General features: G+C 36.7%; 1 protein-coding gene across 30 annotated transcripts in view; it reads right to left on the bottom strand.

Moving 5' to 3' along the window:
* The window catches only part of CAPRIN2 (caprin family member 2), a 41,610-nt gene that overhangs the window by 20,313 nt on the left and 8,141 nt on the right, over positions 1 to 13,156 (bottom strand). For 27 of the 30 annotated variants that reach the window (XM_070620974.1, XM_070620961.1, XM_070620978.1 and 24 more), the window contains exons 4-7: positions 9,053 to 9,139; positions 4,375 to 4,613; positions 3,047 to 3,129; positions 808 to 975 (exon numbers count right to left, since the gene is read on the bottom strand). In XM_070620974.1, the coding sequence (XP_070477075.1) occupies positions 808 to 975; positions 3,047 to 3,129; positions 4,375 to 4,613; positions 9,053 to 9,139 (577 nt within the window). The remainder of the gene's footprint in view (positions 1 to 807; positions 976 to 3,046; positions 3,130 to 4,374; positions 4,614 to 9,052; positions 9,140 to 13,156) is intronic. The other 3 variants (XM_070620987.1, XM_070620985.1, XM_070620983.1) reach the window with 1 other exon arrangement.

The raw sequence follows: 13,156 nt of genomic DNA on the forward strand, positions 1-13,156 counted from the left end.
TCAAGTGCAGTGAAAACTTGATTTCTGACTGAAAACAAGACTCTCTCCTCTTACACACAAACACAGCTTCTTTCAAGTTGGAATTATAGCTTCAGTCCCATGGGGTAAAAATTAGTCATCTCAGCTTGAAACAGAGCCCTTACACGCTTCTCCAACAAGCTGGCTGAAGGTTGGGAGCGGGGTAATGGAGTGGAGAGACTGAAGCACTGGACTCAGTATGAAGAACTAAGAGGAGTGAACATGAAAAACGACTCGAATCTTGCTAACAGCTCCCAAAACCCTGCAGGGACTACCTCCTTAGAAGTGATAGTTCTTAAAGAAATCCAGCCTCAAACAAAAACAAAAGTGTCATTTATTCAAAGTATTTCTTCCTCAAGAAAAGTGGAATTTTGAAAAGTATATTTCCTTCACTGATTTTGCTAATTTTTTTCCTGAGTCAATATATTAACCTTAGGTTATTTACATTCTCATTCCACTACAGTATTGGATTCTACTAGAACTTACATTTTAAACAACAATTTTAAATGGAATTATCCTACTAATAGTTTAACAAAGAGGTTCATTCAAATTCCAGTGTACTATCTCGTAACAAAGAATAACCTCATGTTTCTATTAAGGTTCACTCTATAAATCACGGTAATAAAGCCTAGAGATGCTTTCTAAACCTAGACTTATCCTGCAGCAAGCAAAGATTTCCATGCAAGCAGAATCTAACAAAATAAGACAATCATTTCACAACCATTTGACTCATACGGGTAAGTGTTAAAAATGCAACCACTGTAAAGAATTTCAGAGATCTCAACAAACCTGACTCTTTGACAGATTCAGTCTTCAATAACTGTTTTTTCTTCTCTGATTTTATTAGCATTTCTTCCTCTAATGATACTTCTTTTTCCTTAGCATTTTTTGGAACTGGGATACTTTCGAAATAGCCTGAGTTCAGCAATTTAGACAGTAGATCTTTCATGTGTTTGTCTAAGAAAGAGTGATTAAGACATAGTTATCACATAAACTAATAGTTCATGGAAAATTATTTGAAATAGAAATCCTAATATCATTTTATCCCAGTTAAAGTATGTCATTATAATATTCCACATTAGGAAGGATTCAAAGAACCAGGCAGCACCATGAAAAGTAAATATGTAGTCCATCTTTATGTCATGCTGAATCAATATAAATTTTAAAGATCAGAATCCCAAAGTTTTATATAAGTCACTTAAGTGTCTCTGGGCCTCCATTTCCACTATTTGGAAAATGACTAAAAATCAGAGACCCTAATCAAAGACTGTAATATGTTACAAAAGCACACACCTATTCCTTGAGATTGCAGAAAAGTCATTTCTCCCATCTGTCCCCAAGACATCACAACGAGCAATTACTCTATCTCCCCCAAGTAATTAAGTCTTCAGAGAAATAACAGTTCCTCAAACATAACCATCAGAAAATCCTATCTCGGACAATCTCTAAAGGATTTTTAAACTGCAAAATGCCATGATTAACACAGGAGTTATGTGTATGCCACTCCTAGTATATCATCATTTGATAATCAAGAAAAATCTTAAAATGATGTTAAAGTCACTGCACCACAAATGGGTCTAAAGTCTATTTCATTTTTAATATCCACTAAAACCATAATTACCATGATAGAGAACATTTTCAACAACTCAAAAAGTCCCCTCATGCCCCTTCTGTAATCAATCCCCTCCCCCTATTCCCTGGCAACCACTAACCTGCTATCATTTTAGTTATGTCTTTCCTAGAATTTCATATAAATTGAATCATACAATATGTACTCCTTTTTTGTCTGGCTTCTTTCACTCAGCATAATTACTTTGAGATTCATCCATGTTGTTGCATGTATCAATAGTTCATTCCGTTTTTTATTACTGAGCAGATTCCACTGTATGGATATACCACATCTTGTTTATCAATTATCAGTTGACGTACATCTGAGCTGGGTTCACTTGAGGCTATTATGAACAAAGCCAGTGTGAACATCCATGTACAAGTACCTATGTGATATGTTTGTTTTGTTTTGGTTTGGTTTTGCTCAGGAAGATTTGTCCTGAGCTAACATCTGTAGCCAATCTTCCTCTATTTTCTATATGGGTCACTGCCACAGCATGGCTGATGAGTGGTGCAGGTCTGTGCCCAGGATCTGAGCCCACGAACCCAGGCTGCCAGAGCAGAGCGTGCTGAACTTAAGTACTACACCACTGGGCCAAACTTGTAACGTAAGCTTTCAATTCTCTTGGGTACTAGGAATGTAACTGCTCGGTTGTCCAGTAAGTGTATGCTTAATTGTATAAGAAACTGCCAAACTATCTTCCAAAGTATTTGTATTATTTTGCATTCTAACCAAGAAATAAATGTCTGTGATTTAAACTTGAAAGGACTTAGAAATTTTGAGATTATACATACTTATATATTTTTTAAAAGGAAGCAATAACTAGTAACAAAAATGTTTACCAGCTTCTAGTGAGTTTTCATTATCCTAAGCTAGCTAGTACGGAAAACTATGTACTTCATGTCCAGCCATTTGTACTTGGTCATTTGGCCAATGTCTATTTAGGAAGCCAAAAGGACTCTCTCCAGATCATTTTCAGATTGATACACAACAATGCTTCAACAGATTATATAGCCAAACATTCATATTTTCTTAGGCAGATCTGGTAGATAAGCCTTGATATTAACAATGTGTGAATTTAAGATTGTGAAATAGAATGGGTTCTACTATGCAGAATAGAGAAGTGAACCCCAAAATGGTCAAGCTAATGTTGAAGCCAGCACTAGTCCTCAGCTCTTGTTCTCAAATCATAGTGACGTGCCACTTCAAAATTCTCCCTAGGTTCTATTTTAGTGAGTATAATTATACAATAGCTGCTTTTAACAGAACTAAACAAAGAGATCATTCTCCCGATGAATACAGTATTGTCAGACATGTAAGTTCTGATGGACTGACACAGTTTCAGCCCTCAATATCATACTAAACTTCTAACATAAAGTTTAGTATTTACTGTATAAGTCCAGAGTAGAGAAAACTCACATGTCGTTCCTACCACTGCTTTCTCACTACCTTCCAAAAGGTCCCAAAAGTACAAGGATGACTGCTCCATCTGGTCTTCAACACTGACAAGGAAAAGCAGCAGCAGAACAAAGTGGCTTTAGAGGTACACGTATACATGTATTTGGAGCCGTACAATTTATACAGTATAACCCATCAACAGTCAAGACATTCAATGTTAATTTTGTCTTTTTACTCTTTGGAAATAAAAAAATGAAATTTTATAAAAGACGACTAAATGCCTATTTATGGATTTCAAATGTAAGCATTTTTCCTTAAAACAACTAAAATAAAGATTTTACCAAATACAGCTACTAAAGAATAGGCCAAAAACAGTTTAAAGTTGTCAATGCAGTATCATTCATTATCCAGTATATGTCCGAGTGAAAGAACAGTGGAATGGAAATATCAAGAAAAGAGCTGCATTTGACTTTAAAGAGAACAGCTTATTTTTCAAATTATGTTTCACTTACATTTCACATATCAAAGTAAGCTACATTTCCTGAGTCCACTAATGTGAAGTTGGAGAAGGAAGCAACCAAATAGGTAATGACGATGGAGGAGACCATCAGAATGGGAATAAAAAAATATATATGGCTATATCTAGGTAATTGAGAGTTTTATAGGTTTCTTCCTGATACAGGGCTTATTTCTAGTAACAGCTGAAATCTGACTCTGCTTTAGCATAGCTAACGGACACAACATTGAAACAACCTGTATCTCACAAAGCAGAAGCATAGGGAGCTGTTCATTAGCTGATTTACTCCATCAAAGCAAAAACAGGAAATGGATAAGGGAAAGAAAATTGGGTAGTCTCAATTTGCTGGGTTTGTATTTTAAATTATTAAATTTGTTTTTCAGTATTTATTCACAGCATAACAACACCAAATGATTCTTACTTCGAAAGTTTAATGATATCGGCCAAGTTAAATTTTATTTGCCTCCACTTAAGTACAACAGGAGTAAGAAGGCAAAGACTCTCAGGTAATAAACAGCCTGAGATAATCACAAAAAAATTTTTTAAGAATATACCTAATTAGTATTATGGTTAATACTTGAATGAAGTTGAAATTTGATGATCAGACATTATTCTTAAAATCACTCTTACAATAAAGTATATTAATGAGGTCATTCGAACTCACTTTCTTTCTAGAAAGTCTATCAACTCTGTAAGAGTCTGGGCCAGCCAACATTTCCCACGTTGAATCAAATTAATGTTTTCTTAGTTAATTACTAAATACACATATAATTAAAAAGCTAGACTCAAGTGTTATGTGTTCTATTTTAGGAAAATATTTTTATTAGCTTACCTCAGACTTTCATTTCTTTCAGGGCAGGTCAGTTTTGAAAATTTAATGAGGTAGTCAAGTTCTTTTAAAGGCAAATACACTGCACCATTCAAGCCCCCTTTGAAGTCTTTCTGTACATGTTCCTGTGTCAAATTCTGTAATACATACTGAACTTGAAGTATAGTGCGAAGTTTTTTCTTCTCAGCCTCAAGTTTTAGCATGTGCTCCCTTCTCTGGGCCTTCTTCTGCGCTTTAAGCAGCTGTTAAAACAAACGCTAATTAAGGCTGACAACTCTCCACCACCCCATATTAGCAATTCATAGTCTACAAAAGCGTAATGCCAAAGAGGTGAAGTTAGATGACAAATCTCATATAACAACACTGACTGTGAAGCTCACAAGTTCATTGAACCCCTGCATCCTCTTTCAGATAAGTCACTGAGTAAGAAACTGGTTTGTCTCAAGTAACCAGAGCCGAGGGAGTCCTAACATCTGACTCCCAACTCCAGGCTGAATCTAGCACCTGTGACAAGACCATGATGAGAAACAAAGTACCTATCACTGATGTCCATATTAATTCCAAGGTTTTACTTTTCCATATTTATGCATATCAAGTCTTTTTAGGCCAAACATTTTAAGAAAAAGCTTTAGTTTAGTCTTGGGTTTTTTTTAAATCTCATGTTCCAGGAGAAGAATATTTAAACAAAAATGGTCAGTTTTCAACCAACCAAAGAAGACCAGCTAAGGCATACGGAATTGAAAACCAAACAGAAATAAAATATTTTACAAATGTAATGTCAAAAAACAGCCATGACAAACAGGTTTCTGGTTTGTTTGTTTTTTAAAGTAAAATTAAGAGATATTTTCATAATAGTTTGTCAGCCTGGATGGAGCTGTATCTTCCAATATGTAGCTGACAAAACACATAAGGAAAATTAGCAGAACCTAAGTTTTCCCTCAAATTAATGCATGTGTGTAAAATGAGCAGCTCTGAGTCTACTACCAAGCTCAGAACTATAATACCTTAAAGTCTGACGTGATACATGGGTCCCAGAAGCAGCTTCCCATTTATAAAATACCAATCACTAAAACATACCATCCATTTCCACTAAGAAACCTAAAAGGTCTTTTCTCCCTATAGGTGTTTTTCTGATTGTAACGTTTCCATCATATTGGATATTTTCCAAGGTATGGAGATTAAGAGAACAAAAAAAAATCTAAAAGAAGATTTTTCCTATCAATAGGTGAAAGTACTGTGACCCATATAGCATCATATTTAAAACTCTACAATGGGGATGTTCATAAATCCTAACAGATTAAGATTGGGGGGGAGAAATGTAAGGAAAAAGATTTGTTATGGCATTATTAATTTCTTTCTAGGGGGTATGAAAGCAACTTAATAAATTTGACTTGTGCTACCACCAGGGACAAGAGACAATGGGTGAATATAAAATTTTGAGAATGAGAAACAGACTGGTTGGGGGTTATGTGGGCAAGGATGTTTTCTTCAGGGTGGCAAAAGCTCAGAAAAGCTTTTTCCAAGACCTCAATATGGACTTACACCAATAACACTTACCAAAACTACAGGATTATCACTTTCTGCTGGAGAGGAAGAAAGCAGGGAGGTGGCAATTCTAGCTCTCCAAGACGTGGGAGTGTCTTGGACACAGTTTCATGATGGTACAGGAAAAGGCAACTGATGCTGAGGGCATCTTCAGCACTATAGCACACAATTACCTCAGATGTCTCTCTTGCCACCTCCCAAGGTTGGATTAGGTGTTCTTCTTGGCCCATGCCACCCTGAACTTCCCCATCAAAGGATCTATTACACTAAATGGTTATCCTTTTATTTATCTGCATCCCTTTTAGACTGCAGCTCCATGACGACAGGCACTATATCTCCGCTGTTCACCAGTATATCACTAGTGCCCAGCATATAGCCTGACACGTGACAAGACCTCAAATATTTGTTGAATCAATCAAGTATCAAGTAAGAAATATGGTTCTCCTAGATCATATTCAGATGTCATGAAAACCACTGACAAGAACCTATTTCTCCTTATTTATGTGGAAATTAAGAAGGCAGGTTCATCTTCTCTTTTTCCACTCCAGAAGGACCAGTTTGGAAAGGAGACCATATGAAGTAAACTGTTATCAAGCAAGAGTACTGAATAATAAAGCTTATTTTCTGAACCATGACTTAGAATGATAAATCTCCACCAAGGCACGGAGCTCCATATCATGAAGACAAAGAGAAATGTGGCTGGGCTGAACAGGAACACTTTCAACTTTAGTCTGAAGAGAAAGAAGAAAATGTTGTACAAACTGCAAAACTGGCTATCCTAGAAGAGGTCTGACAAAAGAAAGACTTTAGTAAAACAAGAGCCCAAAAATGACTAGGCTGGAAGGTACTGGCAAGCAGTTTTGGGGTCTTGATTCATTACCGCAAGCTCCAAAGTACTTTAGCACCTCACCTAAAGTGAAAGCAAATCTACAGTACATATAAGAAAAAATAATCTCGTGGGTATCAACAAAGTTTGGTGAGCTGGGAGCTACCTCTAGACTACAGCAGCGGAAGACCATGTAAAGAGAAAGATACCATATCCATGGTATAACATGAGGAACACCGTTTTTAGGGGCAAAAAGTAGCTAGGGTCCTATCTTCACTCTACCACTTACTGGCCATATGACTTTGAAGGAGTTCCTTTTGTTATGAGTTTCAGATTCCTTATCTGTAAAATGGGTCTACTTATTTTGACTTTCTAGATTGCTATAAAAATCAAATGGACTTACAGAGGTGCCTGGCACATGGAAGGTATTTACAAAGAGGTTTAAATCTAAAAAGAAGAATATCATACATTTAAAGAATAAACACCTGAATGGAAAACTAAAACTTAATAGAGTAACTTTGAGTAAAGAGAGTTAATGGAAAATTTTAAGTATTATACAAGTATATCTCCAATCAGAGGGAAGATATGAAAGATCTTTTTGCAGTAAAATGGACCAAAACTAAATAAACATATGGGGAGGGGAGAGGAAGAATCAATCATACAAGTATAAGAAAAAAATTGACTTAAAAGTACTGTATCTAAAATAGCCTAGAAAGGGGTCGGCCCCATGGCCGAGTGGCTAAATTCGTGCGCTCCACTTCGGTGGCCTGGGGTTTCACTGGTTCAGATCCTGGGCACGGACCACCCACCACTCATCAAGCCACGCTGAGGCAGCGTCCCACATAGCAGAGCCAGAAGGGCCTACAACTAGAATATGTAACTATGTAGTGGGGGGCTTTGGGGAGAAGAAGAAGAAAAAAGAAAAGAAGATTGGCAACAGATGTTAACTCAGGTGCCAATCTTGATAAAATAGCCTAGAAATATTTAATAACTGAAATTAACAAACTACTAAAATTAAGTGATAAATGCGTGAATATGAGTTACAATATGCTATGACTGACAAAGAGCTAATATCATCTTAGAATTGCATTAACAGAGGTATCCAGAAAACTGAAGGTAGTGGCTCTGTACTAGGCTATTTTAGATCTACACACAACCTTTTTTTTTTTTTATTTTTATTTTTTTTTTTAAGATTTTTATTTTTTTTCCCTTTTTCTCCCCAACACCCCCCAGTACATAGTTGTATATTCTTCGTTGTGGGTCCTTCTAGTTGTGGCATGTGGGACGCTGCCTCAGTGTGGCTTGATGAGCAGTGCCATGTCCGCGCCCAGGATTCGAACCAACGAAACACTGGGCCGCCTGCAGCGGAGCGCGCGAACTTAACCACTCGGCCACGGGGCCAGCCCCTACACACAACCTTTTAAGAGTTAATTACATCAGACGTCCAGAAAAGAGCAATTCAGAACTATATTACAAGGATTAAGATGGCAAATGGTTTTAGCCTAGAAACGATGTTTGGGGTTTGTTTTTATTTTTTTATTGTTTTGATACCAGAGGAATGGAGAAGAAAATCTTAGTTCACCCTACAAGAAGAAAATATCCAAAACAGTAAAAGAGACTACCTTACGAGGCATGGTCGCCACCCTAGAAATGAATTTACAAAAATACTTCCTCAACTCTTAGAAGACAATCTTTAAAGGGCTTTCTAATACAAGATTCTGAAACAGTGAAGAATATTCACTAATGAATGCTCAGACTTCCTATTTCTTACTGATTAAATCTGACAGAGGTTAGAAGTTTGCATTGCCAACATAGAGAACCTAACAAGCAGCGAGATGAGACTTACTTCTATGCAACATGAATCACAAGTTTTCCTGGTAACAACTGTCACGGTCTCCAGAAGAGTCTACCAATTCTGTTTCCTAATATGTTAAATAACGCTAAACTTATAAGCCTATTTTATATAAATTTACAAACCTATATTCTAAAACATCTTTAATAAATGTATCTGTCAAATAGTTTTTATTCTCCCTCGTGATAACTTCTATAATTCCATAGTGAAATAATACATATTAGATAACTAAAACTTTATTCACAATGTCTCATATTCAGATACCATTTGTACTCTCTTGCGACTCCAGAAATCTGAAAACATTAGTTCTTCAGTAACCATCCTCAACCTCACATGCCCAATAAAATATCAGCAGGAATGAGATGGATGGTAACCAAGCACCATTATTAGACACTGACATTTTATTCAAGATCGAGTAAGTAAACTGGTTTCAGGAAAAGCAAAGAAAACATACTTACATCTTGGCTCAGTCCAGAAAAGGTTTTCTGAAGCTCCTTGGCAAATTCTAAGTTATGTAGCACTTCTTCATACTTATCTACTGCTTCCTACCAAATAAGATAAGAAAACATCAATTCTGTGGACTTCTAAGTACAAATATGTCAAAATAAGTGTTCCTTAAAAGTAGTAGAGGAGATTTAAGACTTCATGAACTAGCCAATTACTATACATACTCAAAAAAGTAGGGAGAAAAGTATTTAGTAGAAGTTATATTAAGTTGCTTTAAAAGTTCAATTTTTATACTAGAAATCTGAGCCATAATAATAATAATAATAATGATATGGCTGACTCCCTATCTATAAAGTCTACAGTCAGAGAGGCCTGTGGGCTTTGAGAGCACTGAGCCAATAGGATTCCTCTGTCAACACTCACTCACTACTCAAAGGCATTACACAAGTAGCATAGCGAGGATGACACAGATGAATAAGCAACTTCAAGAAGTTTACACTAGGAGGGAAAAGACTTGTAAACAATTACCTATAACAGATAAAACTAAGTATCGTAACAGAAATATTGCAAATTTAAAGGAGCAAATTTTTTTAAGATTTCACAAAGTTGCTAATTAGAGAAGAGGCGGGTTTTCTATGGGACTTATACTAACTCAAATCTATACAGAGGAACAAAGGGTTAATATGAAATAGAACAAGGTGGAAAACTTCTCCAACCAGATAAAGACATACTATAAAGACTCTATAATTAAATTTATAGTATTCCACTTCTAGGTATCTTCCCAAAAGAAATGAAAACATATGTTCACATCAAGGCTTGTATCCAAATGTATATGGCAGCATTATTCATTAAAGCTCAAAATAAAAAAATCCACATATCCAGCAACTGGTAAATGGATTAAAAAAACGTAGTATAACGATACAAAGGAACAGTAGTCAGTAATAAAAAGAAATGAATTACTGATACATGCTATAAGATGGATGAACCTCAAAAACATAATGCTAAGTCAAAGAAGCCAGATGCAAAAGACTCTATTTTATATGAAATATCCAGAAAAAACAAATTTGTAGAGCTAGGAAGCAAATGGCACAAAAGGGAACTTGTAGGGGTTGTGGAAATGTTTTAAAACTACATTGTCATGATAGTTGCATAACTCTACAAATTTACTATAAATCACTGAATTGTACATTTACAATGGGTTAATTTTATGATATGTGCATGATACTGCAATAAAACTTTTTTAAAAAATAGCCTGATTATAAGTCTTTACAAAGGTATAGAGCAACATGAATTTCTGTGTATTAGCAGTATTGGCATAAATTGGTACAATAATTTTGGAAAACAGTTTGGCATTTTTACCCATGAAGTTAACTAGGGGCATACCCAACAGCCCAATAATAGGTATATACCCTGAAAAAAATATTTCACCTATGTCTCAACTGCACATATAAGATTGATCAAAGTAGAATACCAAAAAATACCAAGCAACTCAAACATCCATCTATTTACAGACTACTACTGAGGAGAGAAAAGCAAATGAACTATAGCTACTTGCATCAATCTAAAAAACCTAAACATAATGAGTGAAAAAGGCAAACTACAGAATCTATAGTATGGTAACATTTATTATAAGGTACGAGAAAGCAACCCTAACAGATTTAAAGGCAGCAAACAAGTGCTATTAAAATAAAAGCAAGGGAAGGAGAGGGGAAAAGTTCAGGGTCAAGTTATAGGAAAGAGAAAGTACTAGAAGGAGCTTCAAAGGTGCTGGTAACCAATATTTGAGTTAAGTGGTGGGTTCTGATGCTTGCTTTATTATGCATCATAACTTAATGCAACATTTTGTTTGTACCATATATTTCATAATAAAAAAGGTAGAGAGGCCTTCCAAATACAGAACCAAGAATGCACAGACAACATAAGCATAGTATACAGTCCTCAGCGGGATGTAAAACTAGAAAGGAATACCCCTCCATATCTACTCCCAAATGGTATTAACTTTGACTCAAGAAAAGCAGGATCAAATGGGAACGACCTCAACTTCCCACCATCATATGTGGATCCATCCTTTCTTTTTCCCTTCCTTTACAGTGAAGGAGATCTCCTCCTACCCGTGCCCTGGATCCTATCCACTCTGCCTTCATAGGAAATCTCACTCTATGATTCTCTCTTTAATGTCTTGAGCTTCTCCTGCTGTTGATGCTTAAACCAGCATTTAAAAAGTTCAAGTCTCCCCAAGCTAAACAAGAAAAACAAAAAGTGCCTTTCTGGCAACCGCCTCCTTCCAGTCTCAGACAAATTTCAAAAATGTCTACACACGCTCCATTTCCTCTTCAGCTCTATCAACCTGGATTCTGTTTCCACCATTCCCCTAGAACTGTCCTAGCTGAAGTCAGCAATGTCAACCCCGTCCTTTAAAGCTAAGGATCTTTTATAGCTCTCATTTTAGTTGACGTCTCAGAAGACTTAACATAAAGGCACCCTCCTGCTCTACAAACATGTCTTGTTTTTTACAACATTAAACTTCCATTTCCTCCCATTTCTCCAGCTGCAATAATTTTTCCATTAACTTATAAATCACTCAGAATGATGTCTGACCCTAAAGTAAGTTCACTATAAATATTTTTGGCCATTATTATCCAAATGTTAAATGTTAGATTTCCTCAGCACTCTGTCCTAGGCTTCTTTTCTACTCTCTATACTCTCACCCAAGACAGTCTCATCATTTCTCACGGCTTCAATCAGCAGCCATAGAGGTGACATATCTATATACTAAACTTCTCTATGTTCCAGACTTGTACCTTAAATACTTACTAGACATCACCCCTAATACCTGACAGGCACATTAAAATCAATGGTCAAAAATTGAGCTCTTCATCCCATTCTCTCAAACCTTCCTCTCCTGCAGTGTTTCCAAGCCCAATAGATGGTTTTGCCATCCACGCAACTGTTCAAGCCAGAAACCTGGAAACCACTCTTGGCTTTTCCCTCTACTCTTACATCCAGTTACCAGGCTATGTTGATTTTACCTCTCAAATCCAGCTACTTTTGTGTTTGTGTTCGTGTGTGTGTGCGTGTGTGTGAGGAAGATTCACTCTGAGCTACCATCCGTTGCCAATCCTTTTTTTTTCCCTTGAGGAAGATTAGCCCTGAGCTAACACCTGTGCCAATCTTCCCCTACTTTGCAGGTAGGATGCCTCTACAGACCGGCCAACGAGTGGAGTAGGTCCACACCTGGGAGCCAAACCCACAAACCCTGGGCCACCAAAGCGGAGCACTGAACTTTAACCACTTGGCCATGGGGCCAGCCGCCAAATCCAGCTACTTTTACTCAAAATCTCTCTGCCACTACCTTAATCTCTGAGCTAGACTACAGCCAACCCTTATCTAGTCTCCTTATATCCATCCATCCTTACCAGCTCCAAACCAGTCTTCACACTGCAAAGTGATTTTCTTAAACTACAAATCTGTAGTTATTCACTGCTTAAAACACCCCTATATCATTTCTGACGCCCTTAGGAAAAAGCACAAAGTCTTTAAATGGTATACAAAGATCTGTGTAATGTGGCTTCCCCTCCAGCTTCATCACTCCGTCCATACTGGCCTTCTTCCCAATTTCTCAGAAAGGCTTTTTGTAAAAACATTCTTTTCCTTCTCAGGGCCTTTCCACATACTAGCACCTGCCTAGTCTGCTCTTCTTCCTCTTTCTCCACTTTAAGTGGCTAAGTCCTACTCATGTTTTAGGTCTTAACAAAGCCCTTCTTTCTCAAGGAAGCTGTCCTCAACTCTCCAGACTAAGTTAGATTCCTCATTACAATTCATTATCATTCCATACTTCACTTGAACATTCATCACGTTTATATTTGCTTATTTCCTGCCTCCCTTCCCCATTACATTTATTCATGGAGGCAAGGATCATATTTGTCCCTTAGGTACGATATCCATAGCATTAAGCACAGCACCTCCCAGAGTAGGTACTTAATGCATTTTTGTTGAACAAATAAAAGGTATTTCAGAACATGATCTTAGAGAGCCTCAAATATGCTAAAGATTCTGAAGAGAATTTAAAACTTCTGAATAGATTCATATGCTGAGATTTCTGTTTCAAGAAAAAA

The sequence above is a fragment of the Equus przewalskii genome, chromosome 5, assembly GCF_037783145.1.
Source record: "Equus przewalskii isolate Varuska chromosome 5, EquPr2, whole genome shotgun sequence".
In the NCBI taxonomy this organism is placed as follows: Eukaryota; Metazoa; Chordata; class Mammalia; order Perissodactyla; family Equidae; genus Equus; species Equus przewalskii.